At 41.4% G+C, this 27531-nt stretch overlaps 1 protein-coding gene and 2 non-coding genes across 4 annotated transcripts; 1 reads left to right on the top strand and 2 right to left on the bottom strand.

Moving 5' to 3' along the window:
• Window positions 1-72: 72 nt before the first annotated feature.
• On the top strand, window positions 73-26837 carry Naam (Nicotinamide amidase). 2 transcript variants are annotated; one of them, XM_017248706.3, is made up of 7 exons: window positions 73-276; window positions 15118-15292; window positions 16004-16190; window positions 24482-24586; window positions 25476-25610; window positions 25675-26115; window positions 26178-26837. In XM_017248706.3, the coding sequence occupies exons 2-7, from the start codon at window positions 15207-15209 to the stop codon at window positions 26295-26297; spliced, it is 1074 nt and encodes a 357-aa protein (XP_017104195.1). In that variant the 5' UTR covers window positions 73-276; window positions 15118-15206; the 3' UTR covers window positions 26298-26837. The 2 variants fall into 2 exon arrangements, with proteins under 2 accessions (XP_017104195.1, XP_017104196.1); XM_017248707.3 differs by lacking the exon at window positions 73-276 and adding an exon at window positions 14728-14823.
• TRNAV-CAC (transfer RNA valine (anticodon CAC)) lies at window positions 719-791 on the bottom strand. The gene has a single exon. It is a non-coding gene; the product is annotated as a tRNA-Val (tRNA).
• Window positions 1120-1192, bottom strand: TRNAV-CAC (transfer RNA valine (anticodon CAC)). The gene has a single exon. It is a non-coding gene; the product is annotated as a tRNA-Val (tRNA).
• Window positions 26838-27531: the final 694 nt, after the last annotated feature.

Here is a 27531-nt window from a genome sequence, read left to right as displayed (position 1 = left end):
GGTAAACGTAATTTCAAGGTTCTCTGTTTTTGCCGGTTCGCAGCCCAACTTTCTCACTTGGCAATCAGCATTCACAGCTGTCGGACGCGGTTTTTTTCCCTCCAATCGGCAAAGTGCGAGAAACTCAGTTTATTGCTTATTACCTGTTGTGTATAATATATCAATCAATCGACTACCTCAACGACTTCAGCAGACCACTAAAAGTGCCTATACTTAACTTATTTTAGAGCCGTTGTAAATTATAAAACATTCCAATATTTGGCGTGATTACCAGAAGTGAGTTCAAAAGCTTTGAGTGTTTTGTTTATGCAAGCTTTATAGAATAGTGTTTCAAACTTTCAAAGTATTTTTCAACGTTTATCAACACGAGTTCTAGCTTGATTTCGAAAGAGCTTTTCTGAGCAAGTTTCTTTCTCTCTCTTATACTGTAAGATTTTGTAAGCTTTATGTTAAGTTTGACCGCGTTTTTCTAGCGATTCCTCCACGATTTTTGAATTTAATAATTCGAATTCGATTCATTATTTTATTAATACATGCCAACAATAACCATACGATGACAAAAAAATGAAACATTTTTTAATAAAATGAAAAAAAAACTATCAACATTCAATTATTCAAAAGTTGCTGGATATTTTTTATATTATATATTTTTGAAAAATAATGAGTCTTATAAAATTATTTAAGAAAAAATTAATGTAACAAAAATAAAATTACAAATTGTTCCCGCCCGGGTTCGAACCGGGGACCTTGTGCGTGTGAAGCACACGTGATAACCGCTACACTACGGAAACGCTTGTTTGCTGATCGTCTTAATACAGCTCGAAAGAAAACTAGCCTTTAATAATGTATAGATATTTTTAGCTTAATCTATAAACTTGTTTTTCTATGTGGCAAATAAACATTTAAATAAAATAAGTAAACTAAAAATCCCTATATATGGCATAAATTTAAAATATATTTATTTAGTTATGGTAAATGCTTGCAAAACATAGTATCCAGTTCCGTACTGATATAACTGGACGCAGTAAAAGTTTTTTTTTAAGAAAAAAAGTAGAAAATTACCAGTAGATATCAAAAAATAAATATTATTTATAAAAGTAGCCAAAAAATTAGTATATATGTTCCCGCCCGGGTTCGAACCGGGGACCTTGTGCGTGTGAAGCACACGTGATAACCGCTACACTACGGAAACAGCTTGAAATAGATCGGTCTAATGCTCCCCTTTGGCTAAGATCGTGTGTCCATTATCTATTAGCTGCCGGTTGCATGACGGCAAGACCGATTGACAAAATCCCATTTCTTGGCCTCGTCATTCCACTCTTAATTAGCCTTTACTTGTTCGCTCTTCATGGAGTCGCACAACCAATTGTGTAATAAAGAAAGGGCGTGAAGGGAAGCTGGCGAGGTAGCGGGTGAAAGGCATTCATGGCATGCCTGAAACACGCTGACCAGATTACCGACCAGAGCCCCAAGTGGTTGGGGTGGGGGAGGGTGGCGGAGGTCTTACCAACCGGGAACCGGGAAGGAAAGGGACATTGTTCTGGTCCCACCTTTAAATAAATTCGAGCACGCTGATCCTTGATTAAAATTCCTATTGTCTGCTTTGGTCCGGGCCAAGATTTTCTCCCCCTTTATAGCGCCTCTTTTGTGCGGCACCGTGAACGTAATTAATATGCAGGCCAGAACGGACTCTAACTGTTCTCTGGCACTCGTTATAATTACGCATTTAAATTGGCACAAAGGTTGAGGCCAGACACGAACCAGGAGCAGGCACTGAAAGAAAATCTATTTTAAAGAAATAGTGTCATTTTTGAAAGATTTTAAAATGATAAGCTAATGATACCATGGCTTTAATTTTACTACATTTTATAAAATACTTTTTAAAATCTTTCTTAATATTTTTCAAGAAAAGTGTTTAATTTTCTTCCAGTATTAGCAAATCTAAGCTAAAGCCAAGAAGATTCCACAAGGAAGCACTTTCAACTCTTGTACGGGCTGTGTTAGCATGTGTGTGTGTGAGGCGGGCGCCTGTGTGGGTGGGTGGGCATGGCTCGTGCACGGCCCCATAAATTTGGGTCAATGGGAAAAACGTCAGAATTGAGTAATTACAACATAATTTTCAATTTTGCAGTTTACGTTGTAAATTAATTTGCGGTCGACATTGGCAAAGCAGCCCCAGATCATGCTTACCCTAGCCCCCAACCCTGGTGCCCTTTTCACCCGGCTTAGGCTGAACCGTGACTGAAAATTCGGAATAGGGGGGCTTCGGTTGGGGTTTCTCTCAGCTTGGGTATGGGTTTGGGGCGAAATTGCACAACAATTAAAGCTACAATTACTGGACAGCTGGACGTTTGTTGGATTTTGCGTTGTTTTGCTTTGCTTTCAATGTACTCTATGTACGACTATAACGGTAAACGTACATTATAGTCTTGTCCGGGTCGGGGGATTCTCGGCTGGGGGTCAGTCCTTTGTTGTGCATAATTAATTAGCAGCTTTGCTGCCATCCACGGGTGTTGATACCCTGCCCTGAAACGCAGAAAATGCTGCAATACTGAGTTTCCAATTACTACTCTTAACTAAATAGGGAAAACTACAAATGTAGTTAGATTTAAAAATAATTGAATTTTATAAAATGGATCATTTTAATTGGTAAAAAATATGTCTGAAGCTTTTGCTATTCAAAGTATGAGATTCTGTCATTTTAAACTTCTGGTAATACCAATAGTTATTGAAAGGATAAGTTACCATCGATAAGTTAGCTAAAGGGTCAAAAATAGTTTTGCCATCATCATTGTCAGCACTCCCTTGAGAGGGGGGAGCTGATTTTTGCACAAAACTGTTTACAATTTTACAGCTGAATGGATTTTAATTGAAAGCACCAGAAGACACGCTATAGTGTCAATGACACTCCCGACGGCCCGAGAGACAGGGCGTCGGTGGACGGATGTGGGATGGGATTTGGTTTCGAGATTGGGTTCTCCAAGAGAAAACAGTTGCCGGCAGCTGTGACAAGATTCCGGATCATGTGGGTTGCCCGGCCCGGCTTATGCAAGGGGCTAGCCCGAAACCGGGCGAGATGCAATAAAAAATTGACCCGAAAATGTGTAACAAATGTTGTGACATATTTTCGCAACGTTTGCTCAGCTCGCCGCCACCTCCTCGCTCTATTGCTGCCAATGATCCTGAAAAGCGCCAACGAAAAGAGTCTGAAAGGATGCACGGAATGGGTTTTCCTGGGGCAGAGTGAAAATCGGTTTCGGGCAACATTTGTTTTGGGCCACATATACATATACATATAACAGAAAATGTGCAAAAATGAATATGAAAACGGGGCTAACGATTTAAGAGGCGCGGAGTGGTAGTTGAGGTCGGGAAATCTGTAACTGTAAACGTAACTGCAGCATGGCATGAACTTAATCTGCTGCCGATTGTTTTTCTTCTCTTTTCATGGGGGAGGGGAGGGGCGAAGCTGCGGATTTGTTGCTCAATTTGTATGTGTGGGGGATATTGGCGATTTTTTGGGGGACAGGGAACTGGAGCTGGAGCTACTTTGAGGGAATGAAGCAACCCAAATACGGCGTATTTTCAATATTGTGGCAACAATTTTCATGGATTTTCCTCCTTCTTTGTTTTTGCCCTGTTTTTTTTTTGGGTTGTGTTGTGTTGTTGGCCTGTTTGTATTTGGCAACTTGGTAATAATGAAACCAACGATTGGCCAGAGGCAAGGGCGAAGGGGGGCTGCGCTCCGGGGGAGGACAAAGTCTGCGGGGGTGTGTTCATTTAATTGAAAACAAGGCGTGGCGCTACTGGCGGTAGCACTTAAAGCGAAATTGAGAACAGATGGAACGGCGAACGAAAAACTTACAATAATTGCCCACAACAGTTTGAAATTGAACGAAGCCACTCAAATGGACTGGAGTCCCGGTTCCAGGATACTCGGTTAACTCGGGATGATTACCATCAGCGGCAGATAAAGTTTCGGCGACCACTTAATGGGTTATTTATAGAGTTCCCCTCAAAGTCGGAGTGCTGCAACTAATTAAAATACACAATTAAATTTCCCTGATAAAGTAGAGATTTTATATTTGTTGTGTCCACTTTTATTAGAAAACTTTTTATGGTTCACATTAATAATATAAGATTGGAGTTGAATTGTTAGACTTTAACCTTCCATAAATTCCCTGTCCTTCCTATCTTTTTCTGTGCCAAACCATGTCTATGATCTCCTTCTATTTTCCATAAGAATTGTTTTCTATTTGAGTCAAATATTTTCATACTCAGCTCATCAATAAAATATAATACCCAACATGATACCTTTCTAAGCTGTTTCACACAACAGTACCGGCTGAGGGTGAGGCAGGACCCTTCCGGTAGTAGCATTTTTCAAAGACAAATATGTGATACAAATCATATTTCGATAAATATACGTATATGGGATGTCCGTTCGTTGATGCGGACATGTGTGCTGTATTATTTATAACAATTTGAATGATATACAAATTTGTATTGAAAACAGCTCGGGTAACCCGATACGCTGCTTGTTGCAATCTCTCGCCGCCCATTTCTTTTGTGCAACACACACATTTTTTCTGGCCTTTGTGTTTGCGTGGGTTTTGCGACCTTTCGCTTCGAGCTTCACTCACCATGTTATCGTTGTAAATGTCCAAACGCACACCCACCCATATGTATACATAGCCAGAGTCAAAGGATACAAGGACATCACGGAGACTGGACAAAACAAACAGACGACGCCTTTTCCATGTGTGTGGGTGGTTTCAGGGGCAATCCATACGGTCCAGTGCAACCCAAAGCTCGATATAAACGCATTTCCTGACACCCACTGCCTTCTCCTCTCGCCCTGCCTCGTGCCATGTCGCTTCCGTTTCAGTTTTCCCTGCCCGTTGCATTATCCTGCCATTGGACTGGACTACAATTTCTTTCGCTTTTCGCAAAAACCAATAAGTCAAATGACCAAAAAGGCTTAACAGACCATGAAAAAAGTAAAGAAAGGTAAGCAAAAAAGGAAAGGGGAAAGTGCGACAACAATGAGCGGAAAATCAAGAAAATATTACACAAAAGTCGCCTGGAAACCATTGAAAGCAATAAAGGCGAAAATATATAGAAAGAGCATATTAAAAACGATAAATTTTAAATCATATTTTTTCAACTTCATAGCTTGGAAACGGCTTTAAAATATTAATGCTTATTCAGAGGAATTACCCTTCAAGTTGGTTGAAAGTTCCTTCAAGGATGTGCACTATAATATTAAGCAGCTTCTATTATTTCCAGCAGAAATTTTTCTTCACATTCCTTAAGCATTTTTATTAGCAACCATATTTTATGGAATTCTTTCAACATAATAGAAAACCATTACAGAGCTCTCACTTGCTTCCTGTATTACCTTTGACTATTGAAGATTGCATTGGAAAGCTCTTTGGCTCTTAAACCAAAAACAAATCTCATTGTTGACTGTTTGCTGCCGTGATTGCCGCATAAGAGTCGAGATCTACGAGCTAACAGAGAATTGGACCGGGGGGAAAATGGGGGGGGGGGCAATAGAGGCAGCCGGCGATGTCCCATTTGTGCCAAGTGTGTGACAATAAAATGTTTACTGATAGCAATACCAGCCATGGCCAGAGAAAAAAGAAGCCGGGCGAGGAACAAACCGGTAAAGCAATTGAATGTGGCACAAAGTGCTCTAGTGGGTGGGTGCTGGATTGGCCGGGGATTGGAATTTCGTGCTGGGATCGGGATAGGGTTTGGCTTGAGACATAGGGGGACTTGGTCTGGGCTCTGTGCCATCTATTAGAAAAGGTTGCCAGGCAAAAAGGCGAGCCGTCGACTATTATAAATAATAAATGCTGACTGGTCAGCCCAAGGAGAAGTGTCCTTTCCCCAGGCAAACACAAAAAAAAAAACAAAAAAAAAGTGAAAGGCAAAGGCGCAAAAACAATTTGCCGGCTCCTCATACCATCTCCATTTTCATCTTACGGTTTAGTTTCGTCCCGAGGTTCGAAGGTTTTTTTCCAGCTCACGCGCCCTTGGCTCATAAATCTCGACCAAGAGTGAAATAAAGCTAAGCGTAGCTCCTGACATCGGTGTCCTGGCACCTGGCAAATTGATTTGTTGGTTTATTTGGTATGCCAGAGCAAAAAAAAAAGAAAGAAGCCAAAAATGAGGAAGGGCGACTTGGGGGCAAGTAGAAAGTTGGGGGCGGACCATTGCCCAGGGGAACGACGTAAATTCGAGCGAGGTGCCGCCTGTTTGTGTCATAAAATACGAGGACATAATATGAACTGAGCTGTAGTGAAGTGTCCTGAACCAGGACCAGCACCAGGACCTATCCCTTGTCGTCCTTAGCCCGAAAATGACATTACGATGAAGTTAAGCAGCTGAAGGCGCACATAAAGCAATTTTCAATTGGGAAATTGTGGCCTTGATCGATTAAATTCAACGTCCGGCCGACCACTTAATGCCTTTAATTTAAATCAATCAATCAATCAAGCAGCTGCTTCCACTTGAAGGAAGATTGTCCTGTCTGCCCCCATCTCCACCCACTCCACTCTTCTCCACGGGGTCCACGGCTCGCTTATTGTTATTTTAGTTTTTCCCCAATTTCCACAGTTTTACCCTCGGGGCTGGGCAGGCTTAGTTTGATGGCTGGGCGGCTGAATATTTTCGGGCCCTCTGATTTTAAGCAGCTTAACCGTTTGGCTCAATGACCATTCTTCTGCAGCCTTTTGTCTTGCTAAGCTACTTAATTTATCTGACCCGATTCGCTTCACAAAGGTCCAGCCTGCCTTCTGAATCCTTATCTATGTATTTGTATCCGAGTTTGTGAGCAAGGGCCGGCTTGTGTTTAGGTTAAGACAATTTAAAGTGGCCCGAAATTGAAATCAAATCAAATCTTTGCCGCCCATCCACCCCAAGGATAATATTCGGGTCCCAGGACATCAAGTGACCTGAATTGAATGCCTTTAGTTGCCCATTTGAATGCATCCGCACAACGGGGCGTATACTTAATTGTGTGGGCGTTCTGCAAAGCAAATTCGTCTTTAGTTTAGTTAAGCTTTAAAAATGTCTTTGATTAATTAAAGGTGAATGATCAAAGAATATTTTAATTACGGGGATAGGGTTTACCTAATAAGATAAAATATATTCAAGTTTTCGTTAAATTAAAGCACTAAATCCACCCATTCGTATTCAATGAAAAAACAGGGTTTAACCTTTTTATTGGATTGAATGTAAATATTTTATTTTTAGACTCTTGAAATAAAGGTCATAACCTTTTACAGTTGCGTCCGATTTAACTTCGTTTAGCGAATTGTAACTGAAATATCCACGAACTCACTGTGATTGCGGTGACCTTTTCGGTTTCCTGGAATAGCCTTGAATCAACTTCGAATTGCATGCATGACCTGCATTTGCAATAGAAATATTCCGCCACCCCGGGTAACGTCCCCATTCTACAATTTACCTAACAATCTTTCAATATTTCATGACGCAATCAATAACGTAAACTAACAACACGTGCCGTAACAAATGTTACAGATACAGGCTTAATTCAATAAGTAGGACACACTATCGAAATTTTATGAAACTAAAATTATAGGAAATTGAAAAGGTATTATGTTTCTATTTTAAATACTATGCTATTTCAGCATTCGATTCTTAAGTTCTTTATAGGCAATTAAAACTTTAAGCACTCCGAGTTACAAAAGTTAAATTGTAGTTGGAAAAGGGTAAAGATAAAATTGAAGGGACTTAGTTTATGGGTGTGTGCGTGTGTATGTGACACCTTTAACCCCATACTGGCTGACATTTCTCTGGCGTTTAGCTGCAACTCGGTTCGCTTGCATACGATATTTGGCCAATAAATTGGTATAGCCAAGCAAACTGGCAAAGTGGCAGGCAGAAACTGCCGGCTGCAGGCTTCTGACTTCGGGCAGCAGTTGCCTTATCCTATCTCCAATCGCCTGGTTCACTTGGGGCTGCCTGGGCTGCCTGTGCCGCATCGCTATCGGAATGTCAAAGTTCAATGTGCAATTTAAATGCAACACCCTGCAATTGGCTTCGTCGCTTGTCCGCTCCAGGTGCACAAACCAAGGCAGCCGGGCCAAATAGAAGAAACTGCAAACAATTTGTATTTAAATTCGCTGCACCAGCACCAGGGAATGCAAAGAGAAGAATTACGAAGGATCGGCAGGATGGAGCCTGCGGCTGTTTTTAATTGGCAAATAAAAATGCGCAGACGAGAAACGAAATTTTGCATATGAATGCAAAATGCGAGCGATTCGAAATTGAAATTTATGTGAAAAAAAATGTTAGTTTGCCATAGAAAGGCAAACAAACTGCATGGAAGGGGCCCTGTAAAAGTAAAAAATCCACAGGCATCTATTCAACCACACACAGTATAAGCAATATATGTGTGTGTGTTTCTACAATGAAAGACCAGGAAGCATCGATTATTCAAAACATCCGCAATTGGGAGCGCTTATCAACAATGGCGCCATCTATCTCCATCGTGCGCCATCTACGCGCAGTTTGTCAAAAATCCTTTTAGACTTTTTTTTTTTTGTGGAGTCGGGGATTTATTAGCCCACATGGAGATAGGTACGCACATTGCTTTCTTTGTTATGGGAAATGGAAAGTCTATAAAAAAGTATGAGCTTTGTAAAAAATTTTATTTTTTACCTTGTATGGTTTTATCAATTTTTTATTTTATAAAGGTAAATTTTTTTATTTAATTAAATAGGAATTATATAAAGCTGAATAGCCGTTGGCAGTATATTTTTATTGGAATGAGAAACTACTTAAAATATATCATAATATCAAATATTGTAGAACTTTTACGCTGCCTTCTATATACATAAATGTCGTATACTTAATATTAATAGAAAAATAAGAAAAAAGGAAACTATTTAAAGTAAATTATTTCTTAAATCTTTTCTCTGAGCATCAATATTCCTTCTTCAATAGGAATATTGGTATGTAGTTATGTAGAATATTGGTATATCAATATTCTTTAACTTGTACTCTACATGGCTGTGACAGACACAAAATTTATTCCAATCAGTTCCAAGCCGTTGTATTAATTGGTATGTAGGGTATCCTCCCATTCAGCTTCCGATTCTCTGGACCCTTTTTATCCTGCGCTCGTTTGGCACAGCGTGATGAGTTTTAGTGTCTATTGTCGCGTGTGGGACAGTTACACCCACAATGCCAGCTTCACAAACTCAGAGCAGGGTTGGAATATCCTAACATGTCGTCCTACCATACACATCGATAGGTACGAGGACGTCCTTTCGCTGCTGCGCCTCCTCCTTTGGCTCATTCATATGCATGACGATGTGTCCATTTTTGTGGCTTGTCATTAATGCATAAAAAATGCTAATGGGCCGGCGTTTATGTCAACGCTTCTGCCAAAAAGGTGCAAACTGTTGTTGCCCGTTTTGTAGTTGTTATGCTTGTTGGGCTCTGTTGCCGGATTGGAGTTGTTGGGCAAAATGTTTGTCGTAATGCCTTTTAAATGAAGTTGTGCGCCATTTGCCATTTGAAGTTTGCTGCGACTGTTTTGTCCGTGTTTGGCCGTTTGCAATGATGGCCACCAAATTGAGTTGGCTATGCGGTGAGTGGTTTTCTGTTCCTTTTTTTTTGCGGGTGTTTGGGACCCTCCCGCAATTCTTTTTTTTACTCGTTTTGTTTGGGGATAAGCTGCAATGTCAGATTAGGATGTGGGCGAGGTTCATGGCTTTTGAACAGAGCTGGTGTAATGCCAAAAGGGTTCTTATGGGTAATTGGGTGTGGATGGCTTCCACATTAAAGGGAGTGAGTCCTGCAAAGTGTCTATCACTAAAAAGAAAGCTTAGTTTTGTATAAGGAAGGCAAAGTCGTCAGTGATTTCAATAAAGATTAAAAAAAAATGCCCCTCCTTGCAGTTAGCTGTTAAAAACTTAATAAAAGTCGGCCAAATTCAATTGGCTTTTCAGATTAGGTGCTGCGAACTTTAAGTTGAAGTAATAAAGGTTTTGTGCCAAAACTTTTGCAAACACGACTGGCAATAAAAACAATCTGATTGCCTCAAATGAGTTTTATTTAAAGTTTGAATAAAAAGTTCTCAGGTGAAGGACTTAAATCATAAAGAACTCCTGGCACATCGTGGTGGTACTGTTAATAAATTATAATTAATTAAACACTCAAACCGCAGTAATAAATCAAAATTAAACAAAGAATTAACCATTTAAATGTTTTGTAATGTATGGTGAGTTGTATTCCCCTTAATTAATGGAAAGCAGACTTGTTCGGGTAGTTTTCAGTGTCTATCCAAAGTTTTCTAATGCCATTAAGTTTTCCGGTAGGAAAGTTTTTATTCCAATATTGGTCCACTGTGCCCGCCTTGGGCTCTGCTCTTCCCTGCTCTTGAAAATCAACGATCCGAGTCAGCCCATTAACGCTCCTGGCTATCTGATCCATCCGAGTATGCAGATGTGGGTGTTGGCCTGGCTTTCTATTTGCTTGTTTGTATTGGTCTTGGTGTTTGCCCGGCCACGTATTCGCGTTTTAGTGTTATCTGGGCGTCGACATCAGTGGCGCGTAACGCGTGGCGCGAATTTTTCAGCCCAACCCAATGCGCCAAAAACAGTTTGGCCGAAAAGCAGCAGCGAGGCCAAAACAAACTGCGACCGTCAAGAGTCGAGTTCATTGCGTTGTTGCAGTGGCTCTGGGTCAAAAGATGGCGATGAGAGTGCCGGCGGGGGCACGGCGGTACTTTGGAGGCCGCACCAGGGACCGCAGTCAAAATGGCAATTTATCATTTTGTATTTAAGCGCGGGGCAGGTGAGAGTGGGGTCTAGAGCCAAACGGAAAACCAAATGAAAAACCAAACCAAACTAAACCGAACCAAGTGAAATGAAATGAAATGAAAGGCGGCATGTGGGCCACGTATTTTTAGATACTAACAAGTGATAAAAGCCAACCACGTACCACCCATCACACACTCACCGACACACCTAAACAGACTTGGTCGGAAGGATGGATAGATGGATGGATGGATGGACGGATGGATGGCTGGTTGGTTGGATGGAAGGCTGTGATGACTGACGAACTGAGGAACTGACTGACACCTACTGCAGGCAAAGGCTGACTCGGCATTCCTTAACTGCGTATCCATCAATGTCGTAGCCTGTCGTCCTTCTGCCCCTTTCTTCTTCCTTGCCACCCGATCCGGCTGCTCCTTTCCAAATTGCTGCTGCTGACGTGCCTGCATTAAACCTATACAAAGAAGCGGAGAGCGGCAGGCAGCACAAAAAAATTGAAAGCCTTTTATAGGCAACACACATGCTCAGTCTATCCTATCAAAACATTGAAAAAAATATGGCAATAGCGGTCGCAGAAGCAATAATTTTTATTATATTTATTTTTATGGTCAGCAGATAGACTTGAAATCATATTTTGTTAGAAGCTTAAATTCAAGTACTTTAGTTTACATTTAATTTTCTAAAAGATTCTAAAGTAAAAAGAACAAAAGGTTAATTTTTAGGAGCATATGTACTCTCTTTAATACATTTTGTATTATATATTTACTTAGATTAAAGTAAACACCCGTTTTTTTGGGTGTATCAGCCATTTGATATCAGCCAGCTTTCATCACCCAGGCACTCCCAATCTACTCCATCCAAAGTTAGCCAAGCAGAAGCTGCTAAATTTTTTGGCAATTCAATTGACGAACCCCAGAGGCGTTTGCTTTTAAATGCTCCACTTGGCTCCTGCTTCCTGTGTCTGTTTCAGCCGCTTGCTCCTGTCGGGGCTTCTGTCGTGGCTCCTGTATCCTGTTGGCTCCTTGGCGGGATGCGTGGTTTATTAGCTGATCCCATCGTCTCGACAAGCTACTTTTGACACGCCCACCGTCGAAACACCAAAATACAGGAAGTCTTAGGCGGTAATTTACTTTTCAGCGCTCTGCTGGCAAATTATGCAAGACTTTCCCCGCTTTCTGGCTTCTCCCACTGCCGGCGAATCACCCTCTTCTGGCTGGCATCCCCTTCCGCTCCTGTCTCTGGTATCCTGTCTGTTGAATTATTGTGGCAGCTTAAAGTTTTCCTCTTTTTCGGTTCACGCAAAGAGCATTAGAAGTTGTAAAGTGCTTTGGGAATACTTTGCTTCTATGAAAATTGTTAACAACAAGTTCAATCTTGGGTCTCGCCTACCTGATTAGGCCCATTCTTTGAATTGTCAAACAGGAAGTGGAAATTAAATTGTATTAATTATTTCTATGTAAGTGCAATGTACACACAGAAAGTGGATGAGTACTATAAGAAATTTAAAACTTTACAAAAGTGTCCTTCAAAAGCAAAAGCAATTGGTCTAACCTCTCAATCTGTGTAGCATCACACAGTTTGGCGACCATCAAAATCTATTGGGGGCAAACTTGAAATCTGTTCCGTGTCTGAATTGAAATTTTAACCTGCTGAGTCGACATCCCCCTCCTGCGGAAAAGAACTCACCATTATCCTGGCTCACCTTTAGCAGTCAGACTCATAATCGGGACACGTGCTGTCTTCGTTATTTCTCTCGTTTTTCTTTGCTTGGCTTTCATTTACGGAACTTTGGCTTTAGCCCCCTCGACTTCGTCTATATCTCCGACCATGATTCTTCAAATTGTCAAAGTTTTTTCTCCCCCCAGTCACCATTATTTTTTTTTTTTGTTTCCTTTTGGTGGGGCTAACTACTTTGCCGCTTTTTGTCGGCTTTTATGGATGCTCTTTATTTAGTCAATGACTTTGACGTCGACAACTTTAATCGAAAGCAATCCCAGGCCCCTCAATCCTCAATAGTATTCCCGTTCTCCGGTGCAAGTGCCAGAGCCAAATCCAGTGCCAGTGCCAGGACTCGGATTTGAGGTGAGGTGTGCGCACGCGTTTCGCTTAATGCCGCGTAAATTGTTTCGCAGCCAAAGTTTGCACATTTCGCGTTATCCGCCATTTACATATTAACCCGAAACTCGAAACCCAAAAACCCAGAGCCATGAGCCCAAAGCCTCCCAGGAGAGCTGCCGTCCAAAAATAGTTTTCAATTAGTGCGTTTCAGGGCGCCGCTTTCTCAGGCTTCCGTTTGTATTTTTCCCAGGAGAGCCGGGCCCAAGGAGGTCCGACTGGCAAGTGGAAGTTATACTTAAGTTTATTTTGGTAAACTTTCTGCCGAGCTCAGCGAAATTATGCGCATTTTTATCGTTGCCGGCATTTTGTTCATGTTTATGTTTGTTTATCTCTGGCCAAAAGTTATTGGCCAAATTAAACCGAAAAGTTGTTATTATTGTATCTGTGTATCCGCACTTTGTTGGCAATTTAAAGCGATATTCGCCGATCAATTTGCAGCCTTCGACTCGGCCTGCTTCTGACTTTGCCTTTTTCACATAAATCATGGGTAATATTTTTTATTTTATTGGGGCCTTTTGTACCTTATGCGACCAACATATTGTGCATAAATCTTTAATATTAAGTAAACACACATCTACATTCGTGTCTAAATTTAAATTTATCGCCTGCTGCGCATTAGTTGTACTAGGAAAAAGGAGCAAGCCGGGAAAGGAGGAGACCCAGTGGCAGGACACATTGTTGGGAGCTTAGTTGGGTAGCTCTGGATGAAATAGGACTAAAAGTTAAATGGAAATCTATGGCTTTGCGGCTTACCGGGTGGGCGACTCGACTGCCGGGAAAGGGGTTCCACCGGACAGATGGAAAATGGAAATATTATAAGCTGCAGGTAAAATGTATGCAGCAAGAGGACTTATTTCTTATTTTGTGTAAAACCAAACTCAAATAAAAGAAACCAAAGAGTGTAGGGCTTAAAAACTAAACTCTGAAAAGGCGAATTATTAAAGGGAAATAATAGAAAGCATGGGTAAGGGTTGGTTGCGGAAAAAAGGATAGGACTGAGTTACCTTGTTAACTTGAATGAAAAGTTGACACTTGAGTTTTGGGAATCAGGCAACGCAATTGGCCTTGTTAGCCGGGCAACCCAATACGCAACTGTACTTACCCCGCCATCAGATCCTTCAGCTTATACCTTTACTAACTTGACGCTTTTGAAAACGCTCTCACATATCCCCAGCAATCAACGGAGACTTGTGACGTGCCGGGAGGCCCGCATTTCGAGGCTAAATGTCGAAAACTTTCACATTTACCTCTCGGTGTCCCGCCATTAATTCCCGGCCCCCAAGAACTGGCAAGAAGTAATAGTGAGCAGTGCGAAAACTCTTCATATACAGATAAAAAAAAATTATTTAAATTATTTTTAAGAAGCTTGTATGGGAAGCTTGTAAAAAAATGTTCTACTCGTAAAAGGGAATCGTGTCACTTTTAAGAGGAATGATTAGTTAAGTTTACTTAAAATTTATTTTATTTATTTATCCAAGTGGCTTTCAATAAATATAAACAGCATTGCAGTGTAAAATGCTCACTTTGTTGATTAGGAAAAAACGCCACCAGGTAATCGTCTGCGGGCGCCACCACAAAAGCCTGGCAGTGGAATGGCGGCTGGGCATAAAAAGTGGGTGCAAGCGCTCGGTGAAAATCAAATAAATAAAATAAACCACAAGATGACGTCGTCGCCATGACAATGGCCTGGCCAAAAGATGGGTATAGGTGCGGGCGGTGGGCAGCAACGTTGTTTATTCGATAAATCTATGGGAAGGCAAGCGTTTGGCCATCGAAACGAGCAGAACCGCGAAGCGAGGGCAGCTTTTCAGCGACTCAGTAACTGGCTAGCGTTCAAGCTGAGCGGGCTAAGCCGGGCCCCAAACAACGTAAAGGAGCAAGTGAGATAGTAAGTGAAAACAGAAGATAGATACACGCAAAAAAAAAATTATACAAAAAATTAAGACTAATTTAAAATAATATAAAAATAGGAAAGTAACTAGTTTAATGATTTTGTTATAATTAAATGCATACATAATAATTTTTAAAAAACATTATTATATTTGATTGTTTGAAGCAAAAGTTTTTCTTTGTGTAGAGTATGAAAGGAGCTGGCAGGAAGAATGTTTTCCTTAGTGTTTACGTGTGTGTGTGGGTGTATCTGTGTGTTTGTTATTATTGATGGCTTCACTTTAACTTGCAGCTGGCTGCGGGAGCTTCATTAAGTGAGAGTTGGTTGTTGGCTGTTGGATTTGTTGGCTTTGTTTGAACGTTGGCAACATCGTCTCCGTTATGGATTCACCTACACCGCCAATTGTCATCGAAGATTCAAACGGTTCAGCAATGGACGCCTGCTTCACGGCATTCGACAAAGATGGGTGAGTACAAACAAAAAAAAAAACAACAACGAATAAAGATTCTCAATAAAAATCAAATCATAATAAATAATATAAATTAATAGTTGAATTACGTAATTTCAAATAAATCTTCTGTCAATTCTTGCTATAATTTCCATTTTGCTTTTTTAATTATATAATTAACGTTCTAATTTTATGTATGTCCAAGGCCTATTTAAACAATTTCTCCCCAAACCGCAGATTGGATTATTTGGTGAACAAATAAACAAATGGCGGAGCTCATTTGATATTCAAAGCATATTTAACACCGTTTAAATAAATAAATCGCTACACTTGAACGAATTAAATGTTTTAATTTTCATTTGATAAATGGAAAACGAATGTATTTTGTTTTGAAGCACGCATTCAACCAATTTGAAAAATTTTTATTTTGAAAGTTGTTAATTTATGCAAATAGCAATTGAATAATAATAAAAAGCCAGGCGATAAACTACGGATAAAATAAAATAATACTAATTTAAATGCTAGAACTTTATTCTATTTAAAATTTAAGCGATGCAAACGCTATTTTTCAAATTTTTCAAATTTTCAAATTTCCAAAAGCTTTCCTTTATTATTTGACAATGTTAATAAGATTAAGTGAACTTTAAGAATGAACACTGATTTATTTCTTATATCCTTTGCCTAATCTTTCCAACACATCTTCCGTTGTTTTCCTTCTAATCCCCGAAGCGATGACCGCCTCAATCTGTCTGAGTTTTCGATAATATGTCGGGCCCTGTTCCGGAATGACAAGGGACATATCTACGACGTGCCGCCGGAACGCCTAGAGCAGATATTCGCCGTTTTCGATACGAATGGCGATGGCTTCATAGACCGGGAGGAGTTTAAATTCTGCTGGAATCAATGGATAAAAACGGTAAGCCGATGTGATCCACAAAGTACCCCAACCGGAGTTTGTATTCATTTCATTTTCGGTCTCTTTTGCACTATTTATGAATTCTTGTTTTGCGGTTAACTTTTTGCGTTATTCACTGATTCATATCCGGGGACTCGTAAAATCATAAAAAATGTGATAATAAAATATTTGTCAACATGTTTCCCTTCCCGCCCCCACACACACGCAGCCTGGCAGTCGTGTGAATACTACGAAGCTAAAATTTGCAATCAAAGTGGCCGAGTACTCAGATTGTGTGTGTAATTCAATCCTGATCAGTCCCAGTCCCAATCCCGGTCCCAGTCCCAGTCTGGGACTTGGTAGGGGGGGATTTGTGGGTATGGCTGGGCGGGAGTATGGGGTATGGGCAACGGTAAAATGTCGCTAACAGCGAATGTCACACGTCATGGGGCTTCCGTGTGTGTATAGGGATTGCTTTCATCATCATTTCCACTCCGCATTTCGTATTTTGTATTTCGTATTTCGCATTCGCAACGCGGCCCATCCCCATTTCCACTACCGCATCCACATTCACATCCACTACCATTTCCATTTCCACTTACACTTCCATCCTCATCATCACCGCTGGTCTGTCACAAGAGAGAAGAATCAGCAGCAGTCGTCGGCGGGGATGGCGGCGGCGGCATATGCAAATGTGATAATCCGATGCTGGGGCCTCCCACAGATACTCCCGAAACTCAGACAAACCCAAAGATACAGACTTACACTCACAGTGGCCAGACTCCGCACGTAAAGTGATAAAAACGCGTGACAAATAAAATGCCACAGATCCGGGGCGGGGGTTGGAAAAATGTCCTGAGCATTTGGGGAGCTGCGGAAAATGGGCAGACGGCGGGCCACTGCATTCAAGACTTTCCCGCATATTAAAATACGAGTAGAAATGAACAAGGAGGAAAAAATTCAAATAATTTTATTGTTGTGGACTATGACTTTTGTACATCCACCATCCTCCATCCTGGCCGCTCGCAACTTTGTTTGCCACAGTCACTGCCATGAAATTGTGTACGTGATTGCACCAATTTGCAAAGACTACTTTATCTCCATGCCTTGCATTAAGTTATTTAATTTGTTTTGTCTCGGCAACTAAAAGTTCAGAAGGAAACATTTTGGTTGATAAAAACATTTTTCCAACAATTTGACTATGAAAATATTTGAAGAATGCTTAGAGAACAAGATTGCCACTTAATGTACATATAAGTGTAAAAATATACCGATGTAATTGTTTTATACTTTATTTTTTAATATTCAAAATAATCTTTTAATACAAGAATATTTAAAAATACATTTCCTAAAGATAAAAACCCCATTAAACTTCCTAATAATAAACTGAAAATCTTGGTATTTAAATAGATTGTGTTTTATGACGTTCTGCTTGAACTCTTAAATATTTAAAGCCTATTTTTAGGGGCTTATGTCCTGCTATGGTAAGCCGGCACTGTGTTTATTTATTTATTCCTCCCTTGCAACGGCATCAATTTTGATGACCTGTCTGCTTCGCTTCTCACATCCTCGGAGCGGGAAGCTACACCCATATTCATATTACCCCTATTACGTATACGCAGTGCTGTCAGCTTATATGTTATGTTGCCTGTTGAGTCCTGCCCACCATTGTCACGCGACAAATTATTTTCGAAGCGGGAAAAAAGAATAATCATTTTATTTTTGATATGCCATTTACGCCGCCTCCATGGCCCGCCCCTTCCGACTCCTCTCTCACCAAATTGTGTAATATTGTATAAAAAATTTATTAACGTATAAAAAAAAAGCAGAGCGAATGAAATCTTCCGGCAGCTGATATTGTAATAACGGCAACACTTAAAAAAATGACAGCCCCTAACAAAACCCTACTTACTCCCCACTTACGGTAACAGTTTTGGCACAAAAAAAAAATTGAAAACAGAAGAATAAATAAATAAATATAAATACGTATAAAAAAAAAGTCGGCAAGCGGCAAGAAAAGGAAAAATGCTACCCCATAAAATTGACTTTTGTTTGTATTTCCGCATGAATTGCATAAATGGTAATTTTGCAGTTTAATGTTTGCGTGAAGCGCTGGAGGGGGAAATCAGAAAGAGAAACGCAGCGCCGAAAAAAGGAAAAACAACAAACAAACCGAAAAATTTGCATAATAAACAAATCAACTGATGGATGAAAGCACGAGGGATAGAGAGGGACTATGAGATAGATAGAGGGACAGCTACAGCGATTCAAGCTTAGAATTATGAGACTGAAACTTTGGCACACACAGACACAAATTAAATAAACGCATAAATAGAACATTAACGCCATAAATCATTTGCATTGGTCGCTAAATATTTTGCGGCTCCTGCGGCTGTCTGGCTGTATCCTCCGCATCTGTACGTCTGTCTATATCTGTATCTGTGTCGGGGTAACAGTATCTGTATTTGTATCCGTGGAGGTTACTGGGCGGGCTTGTTTGGGGATTGCATATTGAAATCGATTGAAGTTGCGGAAACGGAAATGGAAATGAAAGCAAATTTATGGAAATAATATGACCGAAGGCCCGTCGAATGGCGCGTGTCCAGAATTCATTTCAATGGACAATAAAAGGTAGTCTCTCGCGCACAATTATTATTTACCCCAAAAAATTTGTGATTTATCCACATAATTCAATCTGACGCATTTATGTTTTGATGTTTTTATTGTGTTTGCATTTCGTATGGGTTTGGTTTCGGCATTTGGCCCAAGAGTGCGTAATTTATGTGCTTAAATGTGCAGAAAATCCTTTTTTAACCAACTGCATGGGACAACACCGGTCTGGCTGGGGGTACTGAGGTGGTCTTAATGCCAAGTTGCCTCGAGCGTAAAATACTGCGGCTTTCACATTTCTGCGAAACAACGAAAGCGCCACGATTTTGACGAGGGACAAGCTCCCCAAGCCGTGGGGCAGGGTTCGAATCTGGGCTTTGGGTCCCTTTCTTGTGTCCTCGCTGGCTACATAATATACTTAAAATACTAATTGACAAAGGTGAAAGGACCTACGGTACAATACGGTACAGTTTTCCTGATAAACTCGCTGGTCTGGCACTTTATTTAATGCGAATCTATTTCTTTTGTTTATGCCTTCCTTTGACATTTCGGGTCCCAGTCAATTGACTGCAAGGACCATTCTTTTCATGTATACAACAAGTACATACCAGGGACTTTCCACAAACTGCTCTTTCCCTCATTTCCTACACATTTCTTTTTTGGCTTTTTTCTCCGTAAATATTTCATTTCTTTAAACTGCTTTTATTTCTCGTGTAATAAATTTATGGGAGCCTCACCTGCTTGCTCGTTTTCTCCCTTGTGCTACATATCACGGGGTCTGTGCGAGTCTCTGCGAGTGTGGATGGGCGTATGTAGTGGGTGTGGCAGCCATATATCATACACGGCATCATCATATAGTTCATTGAACCCCCTGGCCATAAAGCGACTCAAAAATCTTCAACAGCTTTAAGTGTCTTACAATGTCTACCGTTAATCTTGGCCCTCGCACACAAAATCACATTAATACACGCATACATATAGAAGACTATATATATATCTAGAGAGTATGTCGTTTATAATGTCTTCATTTATGGCAGAAAATGTGGCACATTTTTTTGTGCTCAGTTACGCACCAACACCGAAAAAGACACGGCGAGAGATGAGCATTTTGTCCTCTATCTCGGCGGGCAGGAGAATTACAGTGAGTGCCAAAAGTCGCCTTACAACTTCTCTGCTCATCGAGCGGAAAATAATATCGTGCTATAAATTTCGCTCAGTTTTTCCTCCTCCTTTGCCGCCAGTGAGCTTAATTTTTGTCGCTGGCTGCTCGCTACTTGCTGGCTTTCTCCCCTGACGGCCTCACCTCACAATTTAGTCCGACTGATGAAAGTTTAACGACCAAAGTTGACACGCTGCGGCGATTATTTAGAAAGTTAATGACTTATAACATACCCCGAAAAAAGTCCCAGGAAATGAACAGAAAGCGTGAAGCTGTGCCCGAGGGTCCAGCCAGGACGGCAAAAACACAGCCGGATGACCGTTGGGGGGAAGCTGAATTCATTGATTTAGTGACCAGTCTGAGAGTTGGTTTTAGTTGATTGGACTTTATTGAAAAATGAGTCGCCATTTCTTAAGCTCTTGAACGGGAAGCAGCGAAAAAAGGCGATAAATGGTAGGTTAACTAGGTGGTCCTACTGCTACCTCTGCAATGGCATGTAAATTTACCCAAAATTGAGAGCCTGTCATTTATTTTCTTGTCAGCCAACTGACCGACGCTTTGTTTAAATTCGATTTCCGATATTAGGTGGCTATTTAAAATAATTCCTGTTATAAATCATCCAAGAACATTTAGTGATTAAGGTGCGTCTTTATAAGATGTTGGAGAATGGAGAGGACTATACCAACTCCAGAAGAATGCCAATAAGCATATTTGTGGATGTGCTTAGTGAAGTATTTTCTCTAACTTTTCCAGTTTTTAAAAAGCAATGAATTTAGAGCGATGGATTTCAATATTTTCGGCCTCAGTGATTGCAAATAAGCGAAACCCAAAACAACGTTAACATATTCAAAGTCTTATAACCCAACCATTCTTTTGGAAAAACCTTTTCAAACTTTTGCCTTAATCGAAATCGGCTCAAGCAAAACAATTCCACCACGAACAGTAAGTTCTGGGGCACCTTACCACCCAAATAACTCCGCAAAAGTTCCGTGCGCTTATTTATAGTTAGTTTTCATTTCTTTTGGCGGTGGCAATTTCCACCTTCGTCCCTAGCAGCTTTAGCTGGAAACTCCTTCAAAAGCTGGAAAGCAGCCCGTCTGGCAGCCGCATAAATTGTATAATGTAATTTTCCAGCAACTGTCAGACCCAGCCCGGTTCAGCCCACAAATCCACAGAACTGTCAGACGATGAGGACTGTCTGCCTATGCCAAATATATCTGTGGATATATCTGTAGCTATACACATTGAGCCAGCCCCACATATATATATATATATAGATTGGGGGGGACTCCAACTTATGCAACAATTTCGGAGCGGAAATTGCTTTAGCACCTTCTCCCTGCGCCAAGGTGTATCCTGCCAAATATATATGGCATAGTGTGTGGTATGCGGGTGTGTCTCGTCCCGAGTCCTAGGTCTGGCTGCCGCTCTGCCGGTATGAGTGTGAGTGTGGGTAAGGGTCTGGTCCTGGCTTCGGCAGGTTCGCCTTTTTGGCACATACTTCAATAGCAAGTTGAATTTCATTCGATTCGTGGGTCGCTTCTCGTCTCGTCGTCACTCGTTTAGCTTGGCAACTTTTTTGGCACACCAGGAACACTTTGACAGTTTGTCTGCCTGTCTGCACACTCGCTGCCAAATAATTTGAAGTTGGGTTTGGGTTTTCGGCTTGGGCTTGGGCTTGTGCTTCGGCTTTGGCTTGGGCTTGGATTTACTTTCGGGAATGAGCGGTAACCCCAAAAAACGTCATCGCTATGGGTTTTACGGATTTTGAAATTTATTTGCCACTGAAATTGACTCGAAAGTTTCAGCTTCCCCTTTCCTTTCTTCTTCAGCTCCAGCATTGTTTGCATCAGAGAGTGTATGTTCGTGTGTGTGGATGGATGGATGGATGCTGAAAAGTTATTTCTATAAGCTGTTCCTTTTGTTTTGGGGCCGGAGTGTAATTTGAATTTAAGATTTTCTGTGGCAACGAAAGGTGCCAGCAACTCTTTCCCTTATTTATCTTTGGTCGCTTTGGTTAGCCACCTTTATCCTTCTGCATCCTTTCAATAATTAATTTAACTGTAACATGTTTGAAGCAGTGAGGAGGGAGTCTGGTGTTTTACTTCCCAAAGTTCCCAATTACTTGTGCCGAGCTTCATCAGTGATTCATAGTTTTAACTTTAAATTAAGATGTTGATTTCATGGGATAGAGGAGTCCCAGAGGTCAGTTGTTTATATTTTGTGGGCCGAGGGAGCCCCTGTGTTAATTTGCCAAGTTTTGCAGGACCAGGACGAAGATGATGGGCCATCATGATGAGCGGCAGCAGCCAGGAGCAAGCCCCATCTGTGCCAGATGGCTCATAATTGGATGCCTGGCCCAGATTTCTGGAGGTGAACGGAGAGCAACTTGATGTGCAAATTGCGGCCAAGTCCCGACTGGTCTTTGGCTTCTCTTGTTGTTTGAAGACGGAGCCTTTTGTAGCTTTATCTATTTCTGCCCCTCACCCGGTAATCAACTGGTCTAATGTGTCTGGCATAATTGTTGGTGGGTGAATTTGTTTAGGAAGGAAGGAAGGGGTTAAGTTTTGATTGGTAGTTGAATTAACAAAGACCAAGTGGCCTCCGGGGACGAAATATGAAGCCTTCCACAATACATGTTGATTGTTTGAGTTTTATGTTTGCCCAAGGCTCGTATGTTTATAAATACATACATACCTATGTGAACAGTTCAGAGTTGAAAGTTATAGTATTAGTTAGTTGGAGATCTTTTATCGTTATCTCTAGCATTTAATCCAATGAGGTATACCCTGAATCCAAATTACCCGGCACTTCCTTTCACTTAGAGCCGTAGACACTCGCTTTTCATCTCACACACTCACAGCGAACTAAATTGATACATTAACTACCTTGATCCGGCTATTATCCGACTGCGTGTCCCACCAGCTTCCTCTGGCGTCCCGCAAACTGAAAACTATTCTCAAAATGTTGAGAATGTTCGCCATGTAAATGTAAATCACTTCCGCTCCACTCTGGATGCTCGACTCTCTTCTACGTATTCCTTGCTCCCGTCTCCTGTTTCTCGACTCCTGCCTCCCTGGCTCCCTGGTTGGTGGTATCTCCTAGCTCTTGGCATCCAAAGTGGTTGCAACCCAGTGGCAACTGCGACTGCCAACATGGTGATAAATCATCAACTGCTTAAGCGGTGTCTCCCCGCCAGGATTCACCTGCTGCTGTTGCTCCGGTTGCTGTTGCTTCTCGGATCCTTGCTGCTGCAACTCACGTTCCAGCGCTTTAAGGCATTTAGCTGGATGACATATTTTAAATGCCCTGCCAGCCCAAACAACACAAATCAAAGGAAGCACACCCTACCAGAAGCTGGAGGAGGAGGAGGTGGATGTCGAGGACGTCGGTGACGTCGGGGCAGGAGCTGCATCTCCGTCTGTGTTTGCGCATAGATCATAATCATTCATAATCAGCGTGCACATAAATAACAAATTAAAAGCGCTTCACTAATTTTAAATATGCTCGAACATAATCAGCTTATAGTGAGCTATTGCGAGGGCGACAAGGATGAGCGGCTGTGGCAGGAGTAGGACACGAGCAGGAGCAGGACGATTACCGAGAGATGGGGGCTGTTGATGATGCTTTCGCCACTGTTGATGATACTCCTGCTTCTGTCCTTGTTCCTACCCCTGCCACTGATCCTGCTGCTGTTCCTTGTACTGCCACTGCTTCTGCTGCCAGTCAAGATAGCAATGACAACCTAACGAGCTGTTCTCCTTTTTGGCCGAGTGTGTCTGCGCGTGTTTGTGTTCACAGGAGTGTGTGTGTTTTTGGCTGAAATTTGCATGCTCTTCAAAAGGATTTATTGGTTGTAGAACAAAGATGAGAATAGGGCTTTATATTATGAGTATGAAATATATAAAATATTATTAAATAACTAGGTTTACTTTAATAATTTTTAATCATTGTTTTCTTAAGGATATTGTATAAATGTATGCCCATAAAGCAAAAAAGAGTATTTAAAATACCATGTGGCTTTGAAAAATGTTTGAAGATTTCTATTTTTTCTTATTTTTTTCACTTTTTTGACTGGCTTTTACTTCATTTAAAACGCATTTATAACGCAGGGCGGCGAAAAAAGAAACTCATCAGCCGGCGGAGACACCCACACATACACACCGCTAATGCAGAGCTCATATATGTATACAAATTTTCTTTTTAGCTTTTCATGTTTGTACTTTGGTCCGCCCACAACCCCCCCACCCATTCCTTTTCCCCCCGCTCTTCTCACCTTTTTTTCCCCATCGCCTTTGTGGCGTCTGCTTCACTCACTTTGCCCATACAATTTTTCTTACAATTTTCTTTCATTTTTTTGTTGTCCTTGTTCCTGTTGTTGTTGTTGCTGTTGCTCCTGGTCCTGTGCTCCTTTTTGGCCTGACCCCATCGCCCTCCATACCCCCTACTATTTCACGTTTTTTCGTGGCTGCTCATGCTTTTCCATTTTCGTGATACTAACCATCTCCCGCTAATTTTCTCTCCGTTTCTCCCTATCTGGCAGATTGTGCGACCGGTGAACGCGTTCCTCATTGTTGATGTACAAAATGATTTTATAAGTGGTTCCTTGGATATAAGTAATTGCAGTGCACAGCAGCAAGGACACGAGGTGAGCTCCGGAGTCACAAATAGAGTGTGGGTGGCTACACCGCAGGGAAATCGTTGGTTTCTATAAAGGACTTTGCTTTCAAAAATATCCTAAAAAGAGGTCCCGAAATTAATATTTTTTAAATGCTTTTAATAGTATTTTTTCTTTAAAAATGTTTTAAAATTAACTTATTGGTAAAATGTCACTTTAAAAGTTAACCAAATATTTTTCGGTGCACCAGAATTGGCAGCGACGTGGCCAGCAGCTTAGCCTTGGGTTTAAGCTGAGACAGGTGAGGTAAGCGCCGACGACGGAAGAACATAAAAAAATAAAACGTAACAAGAAATGAAAATGAAGGGCCAGGGCCAGGATGAGAGCCAAAGTCATTGCCGCTCCAGATGATGATGGGGATAAGGCGGTCGGTCGGTCCTAGGGGGTGCTGTGGGAGCTCTCTGCATGTCAGACCTCAATAACAGATACTGTGGCTTGGCCCAAGAGAGAGAGAGTGGAGGAGGAGGGTAGAGAGGGAGACTGCAGGGGCGGAAGCGGATATGCTTTACTTAAGTCGCATCCGCGTTGCGACACACGCCGGAAGTCGTCGAGATCTCTCGCTCTCGTTCTGGCCCACTCCGACTTACTCACACCCACTTCCTTTCTTACCTCCCAATGACTCCAACTCCGGCATCTGCTTTAGCTTCAGCGCAGCATTTCCATCTGGCAACTGACATGACTCTTTGGCTGGTACATGAAAATTTGTCAAAATTAATAACACGCACTTCCGTCTGCTCTTCGTCGACGTTGTCGTCGCTTTATGGACTCTCGACTCTCAACTTGATTTTGTCGACGTGATGGGAATGGGATGATGGCATAACCCCCTAATGACCACCGCCACATTAACTCTCTTCCCCAGATACTGGAGCCTATCAACAAGCTGCTGGATACTGTGGACTTTGATGCCGTCTTTTATTCATTGGACTGGCATCCCAGCGATCATGTTTCATTTATTGATAATGTCAAAATGCGTCCCATGGACGAGTCCTCGGCGGTAAGACATCGATTGTAATTGAACGGAAGTGTCGGGCACTTAACGAGCTTCCGCTTTTCCTCAGTTGGATTCGGATTCCGCCCAAGTCTTCGACACGGTTATCTTTGCCGGTCCGCCGCCGATGAAGCAGCGTCTATGGCCCCGCCATTGCGTCCAGGATTCCTGGGGTGCTGAGCTGCACAAGGACCTCAAGGTGGTGGATCACGGCATCAAGGTGTACAAGGGAACCAATCCGGAGGTAGACTCGTATTCGGTGTTTTGGGACAACAAGAAGTTGTCGGATACCACACTGAATGCTCAGCTGAAGATGAAGGGCGCCACGGACATTTACGTGTGCGGTCTGGCCTATGATGTGTGTGTGGGTGCCACGGCTGTGGATGCGCTGTCCGCCGGATATCGGACCATACTCATTGACGACTGCTGCCGAGGTACGGATTTCCATGACATTGAGCACACAAAGGAGAAGGTAGTTACCAGTGACGGAGTCATAGTTCATACCGCAGATGTAAGTACTATATAGCTTTTATCAGAACTGATTTTGAGCCAGGCTATAATCAATCTTTTCAGGTCAAGGCCATGGCCGAAGGTCGAGATCGCCGTCCCGAGTTGGGCTACAAACTGGCCATGGAGCTGAAGAGTCCCGACTCGGTTCTTTCGCAACGCAACGGCTTCAGACCCACATATTAAATTCCACGGAGTACTTAAAAACAACATCACGCTAGGCTTATTTTCATGGTGAAAAAAGACAAACGGCTTTCATATAGCTTATGTTTAGAGCGATTCAATTAATCTAGTTTAGAGCGAACACCTGTGAAGTGCCTTGTAGTTGGGCCAGCTTTTGCTAAAAACATTCTAGAATTGGTAAACTCTTTTTTAAGCCTGTTATCCATGTGGATTTTACATGACATTAAAGTACTTAAAAACTCGAAACCCTAAACTTAAAGTGCAACACTCTTGCCCCATACAATAAACCATACCCAAATGAAAACCAGGTTTAAGTATTACGAAGCTCTCTGTAACCCAAGCAAGCACCTTTAAATATAATTCCAAAAGTAAACAAAACAAAAGGTTCTTAATGTTGTGCTCTGCACCTGTTTTAATCGATATTATATACAAAATATATATGTAGAGAAACTAATTTATTTTGAAAAGGACATTGCTTAAGTAAGGAATATTGTGTGTACTTGAAAAAAAAAGTTGAATTGGAAATAAATGAATGAATTTGAACTATTTATGGGTAAAAGGATTGAACTCTAAAGGACACTCAGAAGTGGCTGTATTGATGGATATTTGTCTTTGGCAAAGCAATAAAAAGTGCTTCGGGTTATCCCAGATACAAGTCCACTTTCAAATGGATGAATATATGGATGCATGTTCTCTTTAAACAAAGTGCCAGTTTAAAAGCAAAAACTTCAAAACAAACCGTATAAATGTCCTGGCCGAAAGTGTGGCACAGACTGTTAAACGTTTTTCTCTTCTCCAATTGTTGTTTTTTTTCCAGTTTTTGTTTTTCAGAGTTTTCAGCAGAGGAACAGCACTAGGAAAAGCTGAAATAACAAGCCATGCAGCGTTTAAAGAAAGTTTTCTGTTTTATGTGTCTGTTTTTGTTGCTCTCTCCTTTCAAATGCGTCTGTCTCTTTTTCTCAGTCACAAGTCCTTTTTTTCTATATCCTTCTCAGCAATTTTTGGTGTTTTTTTATTGTGTTTAAAGAGATGAAATGAGAAGAGGAGAAAGTTCTCAGCAACGTTGTCGGCTGTTACTTTGCGACCAGGCGTCTAAAACCAACTTTAAATTTATTAACACCCGGCTACTGAGCACAGTGGCGAAGTGGGCGTGGCTGCATTGTGCCGAGAATAAAGTGCAAACTTTTTATTTTTCACATTTCAGCATATTTTCCCATTTGCCAAATGGCCAGGCAAG

This window comes from Drosophila bipectinata, chromosome 3R, assembly GCF_030179905.1.
Source record: "Drosophila bipectinata strain 14024-0381.07 chromosome 3R, DbipHiC1v2, whole genome shotgun sequence".
In the NCBI taxonomy this organism is placed as follows: Eukaryota; Metazoa; Arthropoda; class Insecta; order Diptera; family Drosophilidae; genus Drosophila; species Drosophila bipectinata.
This window is presented reverse-complemented; position numbering and strand designations above follow the sequence as displayed.

Excerpts from the sequence above, each read along its gene's own strand:
- Naam (XM_017248706.3), top strand. The coding sequence starts at position 15,207 with ATGGATTCACCTACACCGCCAATTGTCATCGAAGATTCAAACGGTTCA. Across the intron at positions 16,191-24,481 it reads GGAATCAATGGATAAAAACG|ATTGTGCGACCGGTGAACGC; the intron begins GTAAGCCGATGT and ends CCTATCTGGCAG. Across the intron at positions 24,587-25,475 it reads CACAGCAGCAAGGACACGAG|ATACTGGAGCCTATCAACAA; the intron begins GTGAGCTCCGGA and ends TCTCTTCCCCAG.